General features: G+C 36.1%; 1 protein-coding gene across 1 annotated transcript in view; it reads left to right on the top strand.

The window, feature by feature from the left end:
• LOC144959514 (uncharacterized) overlaps positions 1–25,000 on the top strand; it is a 45,535-nt gene that overhangs the window by 4,884 nt on the left and 15,651 nt on the right. Inside the window, exons 4-7 of the mRNA XM_078892130.1 lie at positions 2,507–2,601; positions 8,312–8,438; positions 10,549–10,707; positions 16,951–17,074. Of these exons, the coding sequence (XP_078748256.1) occupies positions 2,507–2,601; positions 8,312–8,438; positions 10,549–10,707; positions 16,951–17,074 (505 nt within the window). The remainder of the gene's footprint in view (positions 1–2,506; positions 2,602–8,311; positions 8,439–10,548; positions 10,708–16,950; positions 17,075–25,000) is intronic.

Genomic DNA, 25,000 nt, shown 5'->3' with positions numbered 1-25,000 from the left:
CTTAGTAACACTGGCTCTAAATTATCGGAACAATGGCGGACGCCCTTATGAAATATTTATCCGGCGAGCATAAAAGCGTATCCAGAGGGAAAAAAACACATAAATTTGATCATGTTTTGACTTTTACACATTCTGATCACAAGGCATATGAAAAGTTCTATCCAGCATGAAGAATAAAAAGTAATGATTTTCTTTGTTTAGAACCAAGATGGCCGCCGTTGCCGGGCAGCGTGACATCAGACTACTGAATCCAATTCCCTGTGATCGTGCGTAGCCATCGTTATGTTATAGCCTGACACTGAAACCAAAAAGACTGACATTTGACGTCATTATTTAGTCAGTGTCAGCGTAGCCATCGTTATGTTATAGCCTGACACTGAAACCAAAAAGACTGACAGTTTGACGTCATTATTTGTTTTTGCACGTTAGAGTTGTCGTTAGTAGGCTCATGAAACAAGTCATTTCATTGGTCATGAAGCTATTAATTAATATTTTGTTTCTTTGTGAGAACCAAAAGACTGGCATTTGACGTCATTTTGTGGTCAGTATCAGGCCTGAACTATTACAAGGCACTGACCGTCACTTTATTTGCTGATGTAGCTAGCATCGTTACTTATGCCTGACAACTGAAACCAAAAGACTGACATTTACGTCATTATTTGTCAGTCAGCGTACACGTTATGTTATAGCGACACTGAAATCCAAAGAGACATTGACTCATTTTGTTTTGCCGTTAGTGGTTTCGTATAGTCTCATGAACATCTTCATTGGTACATGAATTCACTCCTTTTCTTGTGAAAACTGGCATTTTGCGTCTTTTTGTCAGATAGGCCATACTAGAAGCACGACCGACACTTTTTAGATTAGCATATATCTATTGACAATGCCTCAACATATCATTTGTTCAAACAGCGCCTTCTCCAATCATTGTTGTGAATTAACACTCTCTTCCTATCGGAACTTCATTGAGCTTTTATATAGTGCATATCCACTAAACGTGCTCAAAGCGCTTTACAATGGGTCACAGGACAACAGCTACACGTAACATGTAGAACAGGACATGACGCCTGTTAGGCGATATTATTACAATTTTTTTCGGACAGAGACAACGCGGTTAACGACCAGATACTCATTTTAAACCTGCGTACGTTGAGAGAATGTGAGTAAAGAGCCATTCACAAGGACTCAACTATGCGTCGAGCGAGGTTTGAACCCAGGACCTTCTGATCCGAAAGCGAGTGGCATTCCACTAGACCACACAGCCGCACAACTTACTCATTGTGTCAACCATGTCTGTGTTCCATGTCTCTGACAACTGCCATGAGATCTCACAATAAGATTTACACTTTAAACAATCTAATTAAAAAATTATGAGAAAAGGATACTTTAAAGCCATTCTTTCTAAAGACTGTCTTGTTCAGATTGTCAAAACAAGACAATTTAAACATTTTCGTCATGAAATCAATGAAAAAAATGTTTTAAAATTTTCGGCGCTGAACTGAGGCTTACGCCTGGGTTATTTCAGTCTACCCTTGGAATAGACTCAAGGGACAAACTTTCCCTATGGGACGAATGAAGGGAATTTTATTTATTTGTTATATATTTATTTATATGACATGTGGAGCTTTTGTCTAGTCTAATATATATAGAAAATATTTTATAAAATATAATATATGAATGGATTCACTCACTTATATGGCCGAAACACATGCTTCTGTGGCTTCAATCCACGTCTTCAGTCGGCATGCTATATATATATATATATATATATATATATATTTTATATATATATATATATATATTATATATTATATATATATATATATATATATATATATATATATATATATATATATATATATATATATATAATATATAATATATATATATATATATATATATATATATATTATATATATATATATATATATATATATATTATATATATATATATATATATATATATAAACATGCATACATAATATAGGTATTCAATTTCCCCTTGTCTCTTCCCCATCCAATAGCTACCCAATGTAACAACCCTTCAGATTACATGCGGGCCATTTCTCTAGTCTAATAACGCGTGTATTGGTATTTTATATCCCCATAATTCCTTCCTAAACAAAAAGGATTCAATAGTCTGATGTGACGTCAGCCCAGCAACCAAAAGCTTGGTTCTAAACAAAGAAAATCGGTACTTTTTATACTTCATGCTGGTTAGAACTTTTTCACATGTCATGTGATCAGAATGTATAAAAGTCAAAACATGATCAGATTTATAATGTTTTCCTCTTCTGGATACACTTTTATGCTCGTTGGAGAAGTATTTGATAAGGGAGTTCCAGCATTGTTCCGATAGTTTAGAACCAGTTGTTACGTTACTAAGCGTAATTACGAGGGGAGGGAAGTGACGTTACGACTGTTGAACCATATTGCTACCCAATGCAACAGCCATTCAGATCGACCTTATCCTTGTAATGTATTTATCGGTTTTCCACATCCCCAGGTTTTTATCCTGAACCATTGGATGCCCAATCAAATCGCCATTCAGATTCCAAAACTGAGAGACGTGTACGTTACTCATGAGGGGATTTCCTACAGGTAATTCATGACTTACTCGACTCATGCCTCTTGGCTCCTGGGGGAGCATAGGGCCTCAACAGCACTCTTCCATCTTTGTCTGTCCTTGGCACAGACCTTTGCCTCACTCCAGGTAAGATTGGAGACGCACAAATCTTGGTGACGGCTTCTGGTCCATGTTTGTTTTGGACGACCCCGTTTCCTAGCTCTTGCCCTGGATAGACTGGGCTATCTAACTCGGGAGAGTAACCAATCTAGGAGTGAATCTCCAGAATGAATCCTGGTCCTCCAAGTCAGGGGGTTATGCGATGGGCCAACTACCCGTCCAATTATAAAAAAGCACGTTACTGAAACCGACAACAGCAATAAAACCATAAATACGGGTAATTCATACGTTGGAAAAATAGAGAGTTTTGGAAGAAACCTGAAGCCTGGAATCGTGCGGTTGTGTGGTCTTGTGGTATGACACATACCTCCAGGCTGGAAGGTCTAAGGTTCGAGTCTCGCTCTGAGCGGCGCAAAGTTGAGTCATTGGAAAAGGGTCTTTACTTACATTATCTCAGCATAGTCGGTTGTAAAATGAATACTTGTGTATTGATAACGTTGTTTTATCGGGTAAATTGTAATTATTGTATCACATGTTTCTGATGTTAAGTGTTGCTGTTGGCTTGGGAGCCTTGGTAAAGCGTTTTGAGCACGTTTAGTAGATAATGCACTATATAAATGCTTCAGGTTTTAAGAATATCACAATTATACCAACGAGAAGTTGACATCACTCTGCTCGATGATATTGTTTGACCCCAAGTTCCGTGATTAGTTCTCATCAGATATTCTGAATCAGACTAGAAACGTTAAGGTTATACAGTTTTTTGTGATGGTACGATCCAGCAGGCATGTAGAACTTGTGAATATTTTCCTGAAACGCATACCATAGATAGTATTGCCGTGGAGTTTGCTCAGTTTAGCACTGATTGTCATTTATTGTTTACGTTCGGACGACTGTCCGAGGAGCGTGGTATGTTGCCTTCCATGAAGTGTCTATACAAAAAACGGATGTGACGTCACTCAGCTCTTTGTTATTAGTTTTAGACAGCCTGTTGGTGATTGCTTCTCACTAAGTTATATCAGACTATAGATAGTTCGAAGATGACGTCACTCAGGTCTTTGTTATTGTTTTTTGCCATCCGCGTTTATGAGTAATGCTCGATGAACTGTATTAACCCGACTATAAACGTTCATGGATACACACAGTTTTGTGTGTTGGTCCGTTATACTTCCCGATGGCAATATTATGAGCTATTTAGCCAAGCGCATACTATCTATAGAGAGTATGCGCTTGGCTAAGAAGGTCATAACATTGCCATCGGGAAGTATAGTATAACGGACCAACACACAAAACTATGTGAAACCATCAACTTCTATAGTCTGGTTAATACAGTTTTAGTGAGAATCAATCACAAACATGGATAGCAAAAAACAATAACAAAGACCTGAGTGACGTCATCTTCGTTCTATCTATAAAAGTACAAGGTTACACACTGTATAGTGTGTTGGCATGATTAATGCGGCTGGTGGGTGTTGTGAGAATTGTACCTAATCGCATAATATCAATTATTTACTTACCGATAATTAAAAAAAGAACTTTAGTATAGCGCAATATCCACTAAATGTGTTCAAAGCGCTTTACAAAGGGGCCCTGACAAATAGCAACACGTGACATGCAGAACGAGACATGATGCCTATTAGGCGACATTACAATTTGTTTCCGACATAGAAAACGCTATTAATCGCCAGGTACTCATTTTATACCTGAATACGATGAGAGAATGTGAGTAAAGAGCCTTTTCCAAGGACTCAACTATGGACCGAGCGAGGCTCGAACCCAGGACCTTCCGAAAGCGAGTGTCATTCCACTAGACCACATAGCGCACAAATCCATTTGTCCTCACAGTAGTGACTGGCTGGCTGGGTGTGTTAATGCTTGCTGAAAGTTCGTTTTTTGCGGTATGCTGGCGCCTAGAAAAAAAAAAAGGACAAAATATCATCGGGACTGCACGCGGGATCGACCTCAGCCTCTTTGCGTGTGAAGCGAGTTATCAACCAACTGAGCCAAGGGAAACCCCACACAAGATATGTAATACAATACAATTATTTACTACATGTATTGGCTGCTTGTTCATTCGATGGGCTAGAGAAGTCATCCGTCACGCATTGTTTCTATGTTACATGTTTGTGTTGAGAATATTGGCCATTAAGCTTCAATGCTGGCCAACTAACTACGTGGCGTTTGTGTGGCGTTTGTGTGCGTTAAACCCGTGACCTCAAGAAGTCCGGGAGAGAAGGCTCTACATAGACTAGAATTTGAAGCGACTTTTTTTTGGGTGTCGTGGATAGTTCATACAGTAGAGTCACGATCTCCCCGGCCAGGTGGAGTTATCGTACCAGTAAGGTCTTGGGTTCGAGCCCCCAATCGCCGCAGCGAAGTTTTTATTCTCGGTTACCTTCTGGATTTTCCTACTCACTACATTTCTTGCTATTGACGTTTCCTCTTTTCCAGTTCAAAACTCCATGGAAGAGTGTGTCCAATCAGGCATGTAGAGGATTAATAATGAGTAGAATACGTATTGAATCATAAAGGGGCATATAACTATTTTAGTGGTAACAGAACGTATAGGCAGATTCTTATATAGGAGCAATGGTCGATGGTTTTTATTGACAGCCAGGATGTATTTATGATAGAATATATGATAGCATTATTCTGAAACCAGAGGGTCAGATGTACAAGGGATGTATCCAGTCCTGAGGCAGTTTCTAATGGTGCTCACTTTACTATGTTATGACGATCGACCCAATCAGCAGCAGCTTCTAATGGTGCTCACACTACTATGTTATGACGATCGACCCAATCAGCAGCAGCTTCTAATGGTGTTCACACTACTATGTTATGACGATCGACCCAATCATCAGCAGCTTCTAATCGTGCTCACACTTATACTATGTTATGACGATCGACCCAATCATATGTAGCTTCTAATGGTGCTCACACTACTATGTTATGACGATCGACCCAATCATATGTAGCTTCTAATGGTGCTCACACTACTATGTTATGACGATCGACCCAATCATATGTAGCTTCTAATGGTGCTCACACTACTATGTTATGACGATCGACCCAATCAGCGGCAGCTTCTAATGGTGCTCACACTACTATGTTATGACGATCGACCCAATCAGCAGCAGTTTCTAATGGTGCTCACACTACTATGTTATGACGATCGACCCAATCATCAGCAGCTTCTAATGGTGCTCACACTACTATGTTATGACGATCGACCCAATCATCTGTAGCTTCTAATGGTGCTCACACTACTATGTTATGACGATCGACCCAATCATCAGCAGCTTCTAATGGTGCTCACACTACTATGTTATGACGATCGACCCAATCATCTGTAGCTTCTAATGGTGCTCACACTACTATGTTATGACGATCGACCCAATCAGTAGCAGCTTCTAATGGTGCTCACACTACTATGTTATGACGATCGACCCAATCATCAGCAGCTTCTAATGGTGCTCACACTACTATGTTATGATGATCGACCCAATCATCAGCAGCTTCTAATGGTGCTCACACTACTATGTTATGACGATCGACCCAATCATCTGCAGCTTCTAATGGTGATCACACTATGTTATGACGATCGACCCAATCAGTAGCAGCTTCTAATGGTGCTCACACTACTATGTTATGACGATCGACCCAATCATCAGCAGCTTCTAATGGTGCTCACACTACTATGTTATGACGATCGACCCAATCATCTGCAGCTTCTAATGGTGATCACACTATGTTATGACGATCGACCCAATCAGTAGCAGCTTCTAATGGTGCTCACACTACTATGATATGACGATCGACCCAATCATCAGCAGCTTCTAATGGTGCTCACACTACTATGTTATGACGATCGACCCAATCAGCAGCAGCTTCTAATGGTGCTCACACTATGTTATGACGATCGACCCAATCAGCAGCAGCTTCTAATGGTGCTCACACTACTATGTTATGACGATCGACCCAATCAGCAACAGCTTCTAATGGTGCTCGCACTACTATGTTATGACGATCGACCCAATCATCAGCAGCTTCTAATGGTGCTCACACTACTATGTTATGACGATCGACCCAATCAGCAGCAGCTTCTAATGGTGCTCACACTACTATGTTATGACGATCGACCCAATCATCAGCAGCTTCTAATGGTGCTCACACTACTATGTTATGACGATCGACCCAATCAGCAACAGCTTCTAATGGTGCTCACACTACTATGTTATGACGATCGACCCAATCATCAGCAGCTTCTAATGGTGCTCACACTACTATGTTATGACGATCGACCCAATCAGTAGCAGCTTCTAATGGTGCTCACACTACTATGTTATGACGATCGACCCAATCAGCAGCAGCTTCTAATGGTGCTCACACTACTATGTTATGACGATCGACCCAATCAGCAGCAGCTTCTAATGGTGCTCACACTACTATGTTATGACGATCGACCCAATCAGCAGCAGTTTCTAATGGTGCTCACTTTTACACTATGTTATGACGATCGACCCAATCAGCAGCAGCTTCTAATGGTGCTCACACTACTATGTTATGGCGACGACCCAATCAGTAAATTCTTTGACCGTGCACCGTCACAAAACCCACCCGGAAGCTTCGTCGCAACACACAGTTCAACTCGATGGTCTGCGGTTTCGGGCTCGTTACCACAACAGGTACATGTTGGACAGGTGGAAAATATCAACTGATGAAGCGATTTTTCCGTAAGGCAGGTTCTCGACTGACACCGATTCGCTGCCACCCAGTGCCTCCTCTCGCTGGTGGAGAAACCAGACAAATTCTCCGCCTTTTTTCGAGTCCTCGGGAGGACTGGTATCACTATTCCAATGGGATTGGAACCAGTATTGTGACGTCACACTTCTGTTCCATATTATTATACAATATTGATTCAAACGAAAGAGTGAAAATGGAGTGGCTTCGTAGGGGAACAATACAGACAATGGACGTTTCACGTACAAAAACATCGTCAGCACAACAATACACAAATTAACGTGGAAAACAAATAAAATAAAATAATTTTAACATTACGTTAATTTGTGTATTGTTGTGCTGACGAAGAGTTTGTACCCGAAGCGTCCATTGTCTGTCATGTATTATTCCCATAGGAAGCCACTCTATTTTCACTCTTTCTTTAGTATTTTCACGATCCCAGACTTCAGGCAGCCCCTACCGTTTTCTAATATAGATTTTATACACCTCTTTAGTTTTCTGGATAACCAAATTTTACTGAAGCGTAATTGTGCGGCTATGTGGTCTTGTGGTATGACCCTAGCTTTCAGATCGGAAGGCCCTGAGTTCGAGCCTCGCTCGGCGCATAGTTGAGTCCTTGGAGAAGTCTCTTTACTCGCAATCTCTCACAGTACTCAGGTGTAAAAAGATTACCTGGCCGTTAACAACGTTGTCTCTGCCCGAAAAAAAAATACTGTAATATCGCCCAAAAGGCGTTCTGTGCCGTCCTACATGTTAAATGTTGCTGTTGGTCCGGGACCCCTTGTAAAGTGCTTTGAACACGTTTAGTAGATAATGCCCTATATAAAAGCTAAAACAAAAAGCTAAAAGCTAAAGCTAATAGCAGAACTATTCCTGTTTCTACAGAGCCTATTACATGGAGATCGATGACATTGCAGCCTTCGCATCAAGGGCTATTGGATTTGAGGGTGACATAAGTGGCACGACTGTACAGGCGAAAGAAAAGATATCTGTGGTTGTGGCTGTAGCAAGGGTATTACATTTTAGTATTAGTATTTGTTTTGCACAATATCCACCAAATGTGCTCAAAGCCCTTTACAAGGGCTCCCAGACCAGCAGAAACGCTTATCATGTAGGAGGAGACTTAGAGTCTCTTAGGCGCTATTACATTTGTGTAGGGACAAGGCTTTTTAATGGCCAGGTACTCATTCACACCTGAGTACGATGAGAGCATGTGAGTAACGAGCCTTTTTCCATGGACTCAACTGTGCACAGCTTAAAGTGGGACTCGAACCCTGGACCACCGGTCCAAAGGTGAGTGTCATACCACTGGACCACATAGCCGAACAAGATAGACACAACACACACACACACACACACACACATACACACACATACACACACACACATACATACACACACATACACACACACACACAACACACACACACACACACATACACACACATACATTCACAACCATGTACTCAATCAATAACACTCACATTTCAGTGGATCGTTTTAGTTTGAGTGTTGATGTTTAAGACCGTAGATTAGAGACACACATCTTGCAATACGAATGTTCGATTCTCACACTCTCAGGTTCAGGAATTCCGGACATGTACGGCTATGTGGTCTAGTGGTATGACACTCGCTTTCAGATCGGAAGGTCCTGGGTTCGAGCCTCGTGCTCGGCGCATAGTTGAGTCCTTGGAAAAGGCTCTTTACTCACATTCTCTCACCGTACTCCGGTGTAAAATGAGTACCTGGCCGTTAACAGCGTTGTCTTTGTCCGAAAAATTGTAATATCGCCTAACAGGCGTCATGTCCCGTCCTACATGTTCAATGTTGCTGTTGACCAGGGACCCCTTGTAAAGCGCTTTGAGCACATTTCAGTGGATATTGCGCTATATAAAGCTCCATTTAATGTTTCCAACATTTTCACGACTGCACGACGAGAACAAAGTTCTAAGTTCATAACGAAAGAGTGAAGGAAATAATATATACTACCCGTCAATCGAATCCGATTTTGTTTTCTCTGAAAAAAAAAAGACAGTTTTAAAAATACTTAAACCAAACATCTTTTTAAAATAATAATTATTTTTGATTAAATTCAACGATAATCAAACCATGACGTCACAAATTATTATTCTAAACTTGATACCATTACGTGTTACCATCTATTATCTAGATAGAATGAAGTTGACGTCACTCAGGTCTTTGTTATTGCTGTTTGCCATCCGTGTTTATGAGTAATTCTCATTAAACTGTATTAACCAGGCTACAAACGTTCAAGGTTACCCAGAGTTTTGTGTGTTAGTCCGTCATACTTCCGGATGGAAATGTTGTAAGCTTCTTAGCAAAGCGCATGCTATCTATAGGAGGGGTGAATAATACTTTTTTTGGGTTTATTCTGTCTCTAGATATACAATTTGTGTGCTTTTGTTGTTGTGTTATTTCTTATTGTTAAAAATTTTAATGTAATCTCGATATTGGCAAATGGTCTGCAGATAATGACGATTAAAGTTTGGGACAAATAATAAAATTCAATGTGAATGAAACTTCCATCACTAGTTTATTTCGACACAGATAAATGGTGCTGACAGTTTGGGTTTGACATACTGGATAGACTGTGGCTGTGTCGTGGTCTAGTGGTATGACACTCGCTTTCGGATAGGAAGGTCCTGGGATCGAGCCTCGCTCAGCGCATAGTTGAGTCCTTAGAAAGGGCTCTTTACTCACACTATCTTGCCGTACTCAGGTGTAAAATGAGTACCCGTCTGTTGACAGCGTTGTCTCTGTCCGAAAAAAAAATGCAATATCGCCTAACAGGCATCATGTCTCGTCCTACATGTTAAGTGTTGATGTTGTACAAGGTACCCCTTGTGAAGCGCTTTGAGCACGTTCAGTGGATATTGAGCTATAATATAAAAAAGCTGAAAAAGATAAGACCTTGGGACTTGGACTTGGACTTGTATTCTGATTTCAACACAATTTTCTTTTGTTTTCTTTTCACTATTTTACACCCCAAAAAATCCGCAAACACATTTCTAAACAAACAAACAAAAATCCACACCAAGAAAACCCCCCAAATAAAACAAACCCAAAAACAAATTAAGACAAATACAATCTTTTTTTTCTAGGACTCGGATTTGAAAGGGGACATAACCATGGACCAGATGCTGCCTGCGACGAAAACGAGTGGAAACAACCCTGGCCTACTACCCATGAGGAAGGAGGCGGCTTACAAACATCACACGTCCTACAAAGTGACAGCCTTATTCGACAACACGGACATACAAGTGAGTAGCCCTGGATCTAAATCGAGATAATAATAATTATAATAATGATAATAATAATAATAATAATAATTAATAATAATAATAATATAATAATAATAATATAATAATTAATAATAATTAATAATAATAATAATAATAATAATAATAATAAATAATAATAATAATAATAATAATAATAATAATAAATAATAATAATAATAATAATAATAATAATAATAATAATAATAATAATAATAATAGATGAGTCCCACTGGGCTAACACACACCGGAGACTGACTCCGACGATCCGTCACTGCCGTCTTCCCGATACAGACGTCGGGCACGGACAAAATACGAAGAATAAAGAGAAGAGCCGATAGAGCTACCCAAACTAAGCTCGACAACAAAAAAATTAAAAACAAAACGACAAAGGACGTCATATGCGTGGTATGGGTAGGTCTAGCGGCTCCACGACGTCCTTATCCGGAAGACTGCAGAGAACGGCAATGCCGGGTCGTCGGAGTAAAGTCTCTAGTGTGGGTTAGCCCTACCAATGCCCGAAAACAGGTCATGTTGACTCTGAAAGGGTTAAGTTATTGTTAATTTAAAAAAAAAAGAAAAGAAATCTAAAAAGCAAAAAATTAAAAATCATGACTATTTATATGGAGAAATATCTACTTAACGTGCTCAAAGAGCTTAACAAGTTGCTCCAAGCTAGCATCAACACTTAATATGTAGGACGAGATGCCAGGCCGGTTTGGCGATTATACATTTTTTTTTTCTGAGACAATGCCGTTAACATATAGAATTTCTGACTTTGCAAAAGACCCAGAAGTTCTGATTTCCATTCCTATATAATAAAAAAGAACAATAAATAACAAACTTGAGATGTTATATAGGGCAATATCCACTTGAGATGTTATATAGGGCAACATCCACTTGAGATGTTATATAGGGCAATATCCACTTGAGATGTTATATAGGGCAACATCCACTTGAGATGTTATATAGGGCAATATCCACTTGAGATGTTATATAGGGCAATATCCACTTGAGATGTTATATAGGGCAACATCCACTTGAGATGTTATATAGGCAATATCCACTTGAGATGTTATATTGGGCAATATCACTTGAGATGTTATATAGGGCAATAACCACTTGAGATGTTATATAGGGCAATATCCACTTGAGATGTATATAGGGCAACTCCACTTGAGATTTATATAGGGCAATATCCACTTGAGATGTTATATAGGGCAATATCCACTTGAGATGTTATATAGGGCAATATCCACTTGAGATGTTATATAGGGCAATATCCACTTGAGATGTTATATAGGGCAACATCCACTTGAGATGTTATATAGGGCAATATCCACTTGAGATGTTATATAGGGCAATATCCACTTGAGATGTTATATAGGGCAATATCCACTTGAGATGTTATATAGGGCAATATCCACTTGAGATGTTATATAGGGCAATATCCACTTGAGATGTTATATAGGGCAACATCCACTTGAGATGTTATATAGGACAATATCCACTTCACGGTTTATAGCTTGATTCATAGAATTTGGTCACAGTTTATCACCAAAATTGACTGGCTAAAAGTAAAAGCAACAACAAAGAGGCGAGTGAAGTCAATTTCGTTCCAATTACCCATCACTTAAAATCGAAACAGACTGTCTGCAATGATTTCATGCAGTTGTATTTTCTTTTCTTTGTTGTTGTTGTTTTTTTTTTTTTTGTTTTTGATTTTGGTTATAGACTGTTTTTTTCAGCCCACAACTTTCCATGTATACATTTTTACTATTAAATATCTATTGAGAAAATAACTATTAAGGGGCGGTTTGGGTCTTTTCAAAAAAATTTTAATTACCAATTTTGGGCGGTTTTAATCATTCTGTATCGTCATTATAGGTTAAAAAACAACATTTATGGTGAACATTTTTTATTATCTGTGTTGATACCCATTTTGCGATCTAATTTGGGGGTCTGACATTAAAAAATATAACAATCTTGTGGCAAACGTTCCAAAAAACTAATGAAGGAATGACCTCCATATTCTTCCCTCTTGTCAACATTGTACTATAGTGTGTCACCATAGAGAGATTTTACGGCTTTAGCTTATGGAATTTTTATTAGAACATCACAAAGTTGAAAATCAAAATGTTATGACAAAAATGATGTTAAAAATTCAAAAATTAGGATTATAATTCAAAATTCACATATCTTATCAAAAAAATCTCTCTATGGTGACACAATACATTATCTCTGTGATAACTGTGGAAATTTTCAGACAATTTCATTGAATAGATTCAGAGAAACGTTTGACACAGTATCCCATACCCTTAGAAATATGACATTTTGAGAAAATAGCAAAACAGCTTCCCGATTTTCACACTTTTCTTACTATCTGTACCATTTTCGACTGTGTTTTTCATGCCTTTATAGTCTACTTTAAGAATTTGGACTTCAATTATATTATTTCTAGGGTAATAAAATATAAATTTCCACCAAAATCTCAAAATCAATTTTTCGAAGGATTTTCCTAATAATTAGACCCAAACCGCCCCTTAAATATTTATTACGAAAACAACTATTAAATATTTATTACGAAAACAACTATTAAATATTTATTACGAAAATAACTATTAAATATTTATTACGAAAACAACTATGAAATATTTATTACAAAAACAACTATTAAATATTTATTACGAAAATAACTATTAAATATTTATTACAAAAACAACTATTGAATATTTATTACGAAAACAACTATTAAATACTTATTACAAAAACAACTATTAAATATTTATTACAAAAACAACTATTAAATATTTATTACAAAAACAACTATTAAATATTTATTACAAAAACAACTATTAAATATTTATTACGAAAATAACTATTAAATATTTATTACGATAACAAGTATTAAATATTTATTACGAAAACAACTATTAAATATTTATTACGATAACAAGTATTAAATATTTATTACGAAAACAACTATGAAATATTTATTACGAAAATAACTATTAAATATTTATTACGATAACAACTATTCAATATTTATTACGAAAATAACTATTAAATATTTATTACGATAACAAGTATTAAATATTTATTACAAAAACAACTATTAAATATTTATTACAAAAACAACTATTAAATATTTATTACGAAAACAAGTATTAAATATTTATTACGAAAACAACTATTAAATATTTATTACAAAAACAACTATTAAATATTTATTACGAAAACAACTATGAAATATTTATTACGAAAATAACTATTAAATATTTATTACGATAACAACTATTAAATATTTATTACGAAAATAACTATTAAATATTTATTACGATAACAAGTATTAAATATTTATTACAAAAACAACTATTAAATATTTATTACAAAAACAAGTATTACATATTTATTACGAAAACAACTATGAAATATTTATTACGAAAATAACTATTAAATATTTATTACGATAACAAGTATTAAATATTTATTACGAAAACAACTATTAAATATTTATTACGAAAACAGATATTAAAAATTTATTACAAAAACAACTATGAAATATTTATTACGAAAACAAGTATTAAATATCTATTACAAAAAGAACTATGACATATTTATTACCTAAACAAGTATGAAATATTTGTTACGAAAACAACTATTAAATAATTATTACAAAAACAAGTATTACATATTTATTACGAAACGATACTTACACTAGCAGGCGACACGCGTCCAACCATTTAAACACAAGATGACATTACAGAACTGTCTCAATCGACCGGCACCGATCACCTCCATCTTGAAACACAAACACTCACACTCTTACGTCCGATCACCTCCATCTTGAAACACAAACACTCACGCTCTCACGTCCGATCACCTCCATCTTGACACACAAACACTCACACTCTCACGTCCGATCACCTCCATCTTGACACACAAACACTCACAAACTCACGTCATCACATAATGTAGCAAGGACTATCCCGCACAAATCTTTGGGCCTCTTTTTCGCTCACGAAGTGCCCAAATTCGCGACAAAATATGGGACGAAGCCGTTTGGTATATGCTATTTTAAAAAATTAATTACGACGCTGTTTATCGATGAATATGACTGAAAGTTGGTACACAGTTATAAAAAAGGTCATTTTAGATTATGTCAAGCGAAAAAACTCGTACAATTACCAAAAGACCGTTAAAAATAGATTTTTAATCTTTGGAGTAAAATATTTCTAAAACTACCAGGCGTGTAGGTTTTGTCGCTGACAAGGTAATACATGAACATTTCTTCTTTTTGGTTGTAAAATTTCATATGAATATGACAAGTACTTTTCCCGTATTTTTCAAAACGCCATCCTAATTTGCTCTTCATTCGTAAAAGACAGATATTAAAAATTTATTACAAAAACAACTATGAAATATTTATTACGAAAACAAGTATTAAATATCTATTACAAAAAGAACTATGACATATTTATTACCTAAACAAGTATGAAATATTTGTTACGAAAACAACTATTAAATAATTATTACAAAAACAAGTATTACATATTTATTACGAAACGATACTTACACTAGCAGGCGACACGCGTCCAACCATTTAAACACAAGATGACATTACAGAACTGTCTCAATCGACCGGCACCGATCACCTCCATCTTGAAACACAAACACTCACACTCTTACGTCCGATCACCTCCATCTTGAAACACAAACACTCACGCTCTCACGTCCGATCACCTCCATCTTGACACACAAACACTCACACTCTCACGTCCGATCACCTCCATCTTGACACACAAACACTCACAAACTCACGTCATCACATAATGTAGCAAGGACTATCCCGCACAAATCTTTGGGCCTCTTTTTCGCTCACGAAGTGCCCAAATTCGCGACAAAATATGGGACGAAGCCGTTTGGTATATGCTATTTTAAAAAATTAATTACGACGCTGTTTATCGATGAATATGACTGAAAGTTGGTACACAGTTATAAAAAAGGTCATTTTAGATTATGTCAAGCGACAAAACTCGTACAATTACCAAAAGACCGTTAAAAATAGATTTTTAATCTTTGGAGTAAAATATTTCTAAAACTACCAGGCGTGTAGGTTTTGTCGCTGACAAGGTAATACATGAACATTTCTTCTTTTTGGTTGTAAAATTTCATATGAATATGACAAGTACTTTTCCCGTATTTTTCAAAACACCATCCTAATTTGCTCTTCATTCGTAAAAGACAAAGTCATTTTGCCCCCTTACAGCCCGAATCACAAGTTCAAAACAATTTGGCACCAAACAGCGGATGAGCGAGTCGTGGCAAAGCGCTTTCTGATTGGTTGACCTCGTTTTAAAGTTCATGACTAGTCAAAATGTCTGCGCGGTCTCACTGGCATAGGGGTGTTTATGATCTGCCATTGCGTTTGGGTTCAATAAACAGCTGATAATTGACTGTTTGATTTACAAGAATTTAAGAAATTATAATGTTAAAAGTTTTCGATTGCAATATGATCTACAATCTCAGCATGGGTTTAATTATTGTGTTCCAAGTCACGTTCTATCAGTAACCTTTGTCCCCTTGTCCAATTTCTCTTTTCCTTCTATACTTCTTTTGTTTACGTAAGCAATCTCTCTCTCTCTCTCTCTCTCTCTCTCTCTCTCTCTCTCTCTCTCTCTCTCTCTCTCTCTCTGTGTGTGTGTGTGTGTGTGTGTGTGTGCGTGTGTGTGTGTGTGTGTTTATATATAAGTTAGAACTCTTCTAATGTTTTCATCATATTCTCTATCAAATTTGCCATAAAATTGCCAAATTTTAATCTTTTAATCCACTTATTACGCAAGATACAACCAAAGGTCGAAAAAAATGCCGAAAAAGCGTCCCATATTTTCGCGTTTTTTTCCTCTTTGCGGGTCATCCAAATAAATGACACCTTTGAAACTGCATAACTTTTTTATTTATGAATGGATTTTCAAAATTCAAAAACATTTTTACTCAGTGAAGATAGGGCTTTGATTTCAGACAAAAATTTTTCTCAAAAAGAGAAAAAAACATTTTTCATAGTCTTTGCTACATAATGACAATCACAGGAAGGTCCGTACATTAGTCAAGCGACCAAACGTTGAGGACAATTCTAAAAATACATTAAAGGAAGCAGATAAAATATTGTTTAACCTTCTTTGACCATAACAGTCACACATCATTTTAACCCTTTTCATTCTACAGGTATCCGATAACCGCCAGCTAAACTTTTCCCTGCGTGGAGAAGTAGGTGTGCTACCTGTGACGTCACACCTAGCACTCATGGTCAGATCAGCCCAATCCTTTTATCAAATTGCGTTGGTCTCAGGTAAATATGATTCATGTGGGTAATAATAATAATAATAATAATAATAATAATAATAATAATAATAATAATAATAATAATAATAATAATAATAATAATAATAATAATAATAATAATAATAATAAAAAAAACGACTTAAAGTGTGTGGCGATCGGTAAAGATGATGTTGAGATAGTTGACTATTTTGAATATTTAGGAATAACCATTGATAGTTCCCTCAATTTCTCTCAACATATTAATATAATATCTAAGAAAGTTGCCCAAAGATTATACATCCTAAGGAAATTGAGAACATTTCAAGTAAGGAAGAAAACTATGTTAAGAGTTTATGACTCATTGATTAAAAGTGTAATTGCGTTTGGCTGCACCATATGGTTTGGAGGATGCCGACTTAAAGATAAATCAAAAATTTCAAAATCTATCAAAGAGGCATCAAAAATAATAAACCATCCTCTTGATGGAGTAGAAAGAATTCATGGAAAAGCAATAGAAAGGAAAGCATTCTCAATTACCAACAATAAAAAACATATTTTATACCATGAATTTAGTCTTTTACCATCTGGGAGAAGGTTTTGTCAGATTAAATGTAAAACTAACAAGTATAAATCAACGTTCGTTCCATCAGGAGAAAAATTTTGAATATTTCATATGGTACAGAAAAACCAAGGATTGATTCGTTGACTGATTAACTGATTAATTTATTTAATGTAAGATTAACTGACCAATTGATAATGATGATAATTTTTGGTGTCGAATTGCCACAATCGTAACAAATTGAAAACGAAATGAATATGTTTATGTTGTGTATATCGCACGTGTAAAAGAAAGAGAGGAAGAGAGAAAGAGAGAGAGAAAGAGAGAAAATAAGTAGGAGTGAAATATCTGTTCAATCTTACAGTTATCGTTTAACGTTATAACAAGTGTAACTAAATAAATGACAAATTGCCATATTTATGGACAATAAAAATCTATTATTCATAATAATAATAATGATAACAGTAATAATAATAATAATAATAATAATAATAATAATAATAATAATAATAATAATAATAATAATAATGATAATGATAATAATAATAATAATAATAATAATAATAATAATAATAATAATAATAATAATAATAATAATAATAATAATAACTATAATAATGATAATAATAATGATAATAATAATAATGATAATAATAATAATAACTTTCCGGGGCCAACACGGAAATCTCGAACACTTTCCGGGGCCAAGACGGAAATCTCGAACATTTCCGGGGCCAACACGAAAATCTCGAACACTTTCCGGGGCCAAGACGGAAATCTCAAACACTTTCCGGGGCCAAGACGGAAATCTCGAACACTTTCCGGGGCCAACACGAAAATCTCGAACATTTCCGGGGCCAACACGAAAATTTCGAACACTTTCCGGGGCCAAGACGGAAATCTCGAACACTTTCCGGGGCTAACACGGAAATCTCGAACACTTTCCGGGGCCAACACGGAAATCTCGAACCAACTGGACATTCCCTTGCGGTCCGTTGACATTATTTTTCGCGATTTGTTTGCGTTGAACTTGAATGGAAACGAAAGATGCCATCGCTCTCCTCGTAGCGCTAAGTGTCAGTTAGTTAGTGTGTTACGCGTGCGTGTGTGTGGCATATATATATATATATATATATATATATATATATATATATATATATATATATATATATATATATATATATGTGTGTGTGTGTGTGTGTGTGTGTGTGTGTGTGTGTGTGTGCATGCTGTACTACGGGAGAATCGCGAAGCATGTTTGACCAGCGTCTTACGCACACCACCCACCACTCCATCGGGGAGACTAGCAGGGCAGTGATTGCTGTAGGCATAACTGTAACGTATTAAAATTATGCAAACAATTAGGGGTGGGGAAGGTGGGGCGAGAGCATTATCATTTATTACATAGATGATACTTTGTGAGAGCTATCCCCTTCTCTTTAGTTTGCTATGGGTAAGAATGTGACGGTGTAAAGCTGGCCTGCTACCTTCAGTTTCAAATTTCAGGGAGATTATACGAATAAAACCACAGATGATGAGGGTGGTGATTATGACGATGACGATGATAATTGTTATGACGATGACGACGAAGATGGTGATGATGATGATGATGATGATGATGATGATGATGATGATGATGATGATGATGATGATGATGATGATGATGATGATGGTGTTGTGGATGGTGGTAGTGGAGCTGATGTCAAATGTGATGACGGTGGTGGTGATGGTGATAGCCGTTGATTGGTGGAGTGTGTATTATTCTACCTGAATAGATTAAGTGGGTTATATAACAGTGATCTATCAAGTGTGTACATTTGTAAAAATTCAGTAACACACCAAATTATAGTTGACACGATATCATATGGAAGACTTACAATCTTTAACCACTGAATTCGTTAAGATTTCTTATTTAACGATGAGCTGCGTCGATAAAGTTGTTATACATTTGGATGTATTGAACGATGGGATGGGTTGATAGAATTGTTAATACATTTGGATGTATTGAACGATGGGATGGGTTGATAGAATTGTTATACATTTGGATGTATTGAACGATGGGATGGGTTGATAGAATTGTTATACATTTGGATGTATTGAACGATGGGATGGGTTGATAGAATTGTTTACATAATGTTGTGAGACTTTGGCGTGCCTGGTGTACATTTGGAAAAAAACAACACGTTTTTTGTGTGTGTTTTTTTTTTTACATTGATTTGTCCATTCCTAATGCAGATAAATGAAAACAACCAACGCCCAACGTGAGGAGTGATAGTGCTAGTAGTGATTTTAGATAAGTACCGGATTCGTAGGTAATGACGTTGCGTGCTGAGTGTGTAATCCACAATGCGATATGCTGGCTTTGTCTTTTTTATCAAGCACACGAAGAGGGAATTGTCATTTCATTTCTGGAATTGAACAAGACAAGACGCGATAAACACAACACCAGTGAAAACTCTCTTCGTAATTTTGTAAAAGATGACCGATAAAAGGAAATTGAATTGTCTCACTCCCGACTATTGACAGAGTTCACAATAACGGAGAGTTATCATTATAATATGACTTTAATCAATACAACCCACCTTTACCTCCCTCATATCCTTTGTAAAATACTCAACACGGAAAACTGAAACTGGATAACAGGGAAATCTCAAACAAATAGGCCCGGTCCCGACTTGGTCAGAGATTTCCGTGCTCGAGTGTTATAATAAGGATCAATCTCAAAGCCAGAGTTGTGCTTTGTATATGAATAATTTCAACACTGTAAAATAGTTAAAATTGTCACATTCAATTAAAAATTTAAAAGATTGCAAAACAAATGAATTTATAAATTAATATTTACATTATTTGGAAATAAAAATTCGAAATAATTATATTAAATGATTATTGCTTGTTATTATAAAGCCTAATACCAGACGGCAGAAACGATTTTCGGTTGTCTCCCTGTTATTGTAGAGATAAAGGGCGACCATTCCTTCCTGACGGTCTTAGTGAATGATGCTGGTCATTTAATATTTTAGTTATTTTACTCATACAAAATTCCTCTATAAAAGATCTATATTGTCAACATCATTTACAGAGCATTCAATGGATTTTTAAATATTTTAATTTATTTTGTTCCTCTCTCTCTCTCTCTTTCTCTCTCTCTCTCTCTCTCTCTCTCTCTCTCTCTCTCTCTCTCTCTCTCTCTCTCTCTCTCTCTCTCTCTTTTCTCTTAGCCAGGCGGAGGGTGTCGTATCAATTGGATCCCGAGTTTGGCTCTGACACCGTGATGTTCTTATTCTCTGTTTTCATTTGTCACTTCTCCATACCTTGTAATATTTCATATCTTTGTCATTATTAATTTGAATTTCTACATTGGAATAGCCCGATGTTAACATAATACCGTTTTGAGAAGGTGAGGAACACATTAAAAAATATTTGAAACAATAAAAAAAAAGATAAACCCCAAAACAAAAACAAAACAAATCATCGAGATCTGAAAAAGTTTGTTTGAAACTGTTTTAGACAATTAAAATTACACTTTCCACCACGGCACATTAGATCCGGTCACCCAGACAGTTCCTGAACATAAATAATCCATTCAACAAGATGTCTGATGTCAACAGGAATCACCCATGTCGTCACAGTGAGATACCGTCACCTAGGCATTCCTGCAGGAATATAGATAATCCATTCAACAAGATGTCTGATGTCAACAGGAATCACCCATGCTGTCACAGTGAGATACCGTCACCTAGGCATTCCTGCAGGAATATAGATAATCCATTCAACAAGATGTCTGATGTCAACAGGAATCACCCATGCTGTCACAGTGAGATACCGTCACCTAGGCATTCCTGAAGGAATATAGATAATCCATTCAACAAGATGTTTGATGTCAACAGGAATCACCCATGTCGTCACAGTGAGATACCGTCACCTAGGCATTCCTGAAGGAATATAGATAATCCATTCAACAAGATGTCTTATGTCAACAGGAATCACCCATGTCGTCACAGTGATATACCGTCACCTAGGCAGGAATGTGGATAATCCATCAAACAAGATAACTGAAGTCAACAGGAATCACCCATGTTGTCCCAAGTGGCCAAATTGTGGGTTAATAACCTTACTCAATGAAAAAAACAAACAAAAAAAACCCCTGGAAGTATTTGAATCAGCCGGAATCTTCCCGGTCATAGTGCAATGTCTTAACCACTCGGACACTTCGCCCCCTCCCAGTGCCAGACAAAGCAGAGTAAAAAATTAATCCCCCTCTATTGGAGCAGTCCGTTTAGTTGTTGTTTTTTTTTTGGGCGGGGGGGGGGGGGGGGGGGTATATTTCTATGCATTTTTCTGTCACGGGACAACGCGACTAAACGGTCTGTGCTTTGTAGCCGAAAGGTACCGACTGACGCCTGGGTTATTCCAGTCTTCACTTGGAATAGACCCTGGAGACAAATTTCCCTTACCGGATGAGTAAAGAGGATTTTATTTTATATTTTAAATGATGTTTTTGGTCTGACACTGTTTCACACACACGTTTTACGATCTTTATCTTACACCCGTGTCTGCTCCCTGATGTCTCATTTTTGATATTTTCAAAACAAAACTTAGTCTCTTTAAGTTTGTTCCAATTAAATTATCCTATCATGATATATATAATCATTAAGGGTTACATGATATATATATAATCATTAAGGGTTACATGATATATATAATCATTAAGGATTACATGATATATATATATATATATATATATATATATATATATAATATATATATATATATATATATATATATATATATATATATATATATATATATAATATATATATATATATATATAATCATTAAGGATTACATGATATATTTATAATCATTAAGGGTTACATGATATATATATAATCATTAAGGGTTACATGATATATATATAATCATTAAGGGTTACATGATATATATATAATCATTAAGGGTTACATGATATATATAATCATTAAGGGTTACATGATATTTATAATCATTAAGGATTACATGATATATGTAATTTTTTGGGATGCAATAAAGTATTATTATTATTATTATTATTATTATTATTATTATTATTATTATTATATATAATAATTAAGGGTTACATGATATATGTAATCATTAAGGGTTACATGATATATATATATAATCATTAAGGGTTACATGATATATATAAGGGTTACATGATATATATAATCATTAAGGGTTACATGATATATATAATCATTAAAGGTTACATGATATATATAATCATTAAGGGTTACATGATATATATAATCATTAAGGGTTACATGATATATATATATAATCATTAAGGATTACATGATATATATAATCATTAAGGGTTACATGATATATATAATCATTAAGGGTTACATGATATATGTAATCATTAAGGGTTACATGATATATATATATAATCATTAAGGGTTACATGATATATATATATAATCATTAAGGGTTACATGATATATATATAATCATTAAGGGTTACATGATATATGTAATCATTAAGGGTTACATGATATATATAATCATTAAGGGTTACATGATATATATAATCATTAAGGGTTACATGATATATATAATCATTAAGGGTTACATAGGTAAAAATAACATTTACAAATACCCTGTGGACTTTGCAAATATAAATATATCGTATTTAAAACAAATGTAAGAAACTATCAGATTGGTGTATAGAGCTAAATATTATATGGACACCAAATCCTATCTTCTTCTTCTTCATTCAGCTTATCCCGCATTTTGCAGGGTTGCCATAATGAATGACATATCTCCATGCATCTCAGATCAGCGCACCATCTGCCTCTAGGCCCAGTTCCTTCATATCATCCTTTACCTTATCCCACATCTAGTCTTTGGGAGTCCCATTTTCCTCTTTCCCGCTATTTGTAAGTCCAATACTTTCCTTTCCACATACTCCCTCTCTCGTATCTTTACCTATTTATAAGTTCAATACTTTCCTTTCCACATACTCCCTCTCTCGTATCTTTACATGTCCGAACCATTTCAATCTATCTTCTCTCATCTTTATTGATACATTCTTCACTTCTGTCAACCTTCGAATTCGTTCATTTCTCATTTTATATTTTCTTGTCCAACCAAGTGACCATCTCAACATCCTCATTTCCACCTCAACTTCTTTATCTTGTTTCTTTATTGTAGCTGTTGTCCCTAGTCCATACACCATTGCTGGTCTTACAACTGTTGTATATATTTTCCCCTTCAGCTTTGCGGAGATTCGTTTGTCTCACATAACTCCAGTTACCTTCCTCCAATTATTCCATTCTGCCTGTATCCTCTTCTTAACCTCCATCTCATTGCCCCCATTTCCTTGTACAATTGTTCCTAAGTATTTGAATTGGTTTGTCTCTGGCACATCCTCTTCTCCTATCTTAATTGGTGGCTCTGCTATCTGTTGTCCGACACTAAATCGTATGTACAAACAAAAAGGCCGAATTAGTCTTTAAATAATGGTTCACCACAGACCCGTTGATAAGAAACATTAGAAGAAAAGAGCTTTTTATATAGTGCAATATCCACTAAACCTGCTCAAAGCGCTTTACAAGAAAAGTGAGAAAAACTAATCTGATTCATCGTATGAACCCTTCAAAACATGGGGGTTCTCTGTCAACTTCTAGAAGATTCTTCAAGAAATGGAAATGTGACCTTTATTGGGAATTCTATTAGCCCGAAGAGCCAAAGACCAAGTATGAGTCTTTTCTCAATGTCATCAGGTCACCGATTTTGGTTACAGATTGTGTTAAGACACCTTCATCAGGAAGTTCAACATTGCAAACTGGTAAAATCGAATGGAATAGAACACATTGAATCTAATTTTGGGTGGATATAAACTTTGATGACATCAGAGGTCTGATCTGCCCAAAACTAAATAAAACATGGTGTGCAAAACTCGTATGTAGACTTCAAAGGTTTGATCCGACAGTCGTGAAAATCGGGACTTCAAAGGTTTGATCCGACAGTCGTGAAAATCGGGACTTCAGAGGTTTGATCCGACAGTCGTGAAAATCGGGACTTCAAGAGGTTTGATCCGATAGTCGTGAAAATCGGGACTTCAGAGGTTTGATCCGACAGTCGTGAAAATCGGGACTTCAGAGGTTTGATCCGGCAGTCGTGAAAATCAGGACTTCAGAGGTTTGATCCGATAGTCGTGAAAATCGGGACTTCAGAGGTTTGATCCGGTAGTCGTGAAAATCGGGACTTCAAGAGGTTTGATCCGGTAGTCGTGAAAATCGGGACTTCAGAGGTTTGATCCGGTAGTCGTGAAAATCAGGACTTCAGAGGTTTGATCCGGTAGTCGTGAAAATCGGGACTTCAGAGGTTTGATCCGGTAGTCGTGAAAAT

The sequence above is a fragment of the Berghia stephanieae genome, chromosome 14 (assembly GCF_034508935.2).
Source record: "Berghia stephanieae isolate SIO BIC M18660-M18661 chromosome 14, UCSD_Bste_1.3, whole genome shotgun sequence".
Classification (NCBI taxonomy): domain Eukaryota; kingdom Metazoa; phylum Mollusca; class Gastropoda; order Nudibranchia; family Aeolidiidae; genus Berghia; species Berghia stephanieae.
Note: the sequence above shows the minus strand (reverse complement) of the source record. Positions and strands in the feature narration are given on the sequence as shown.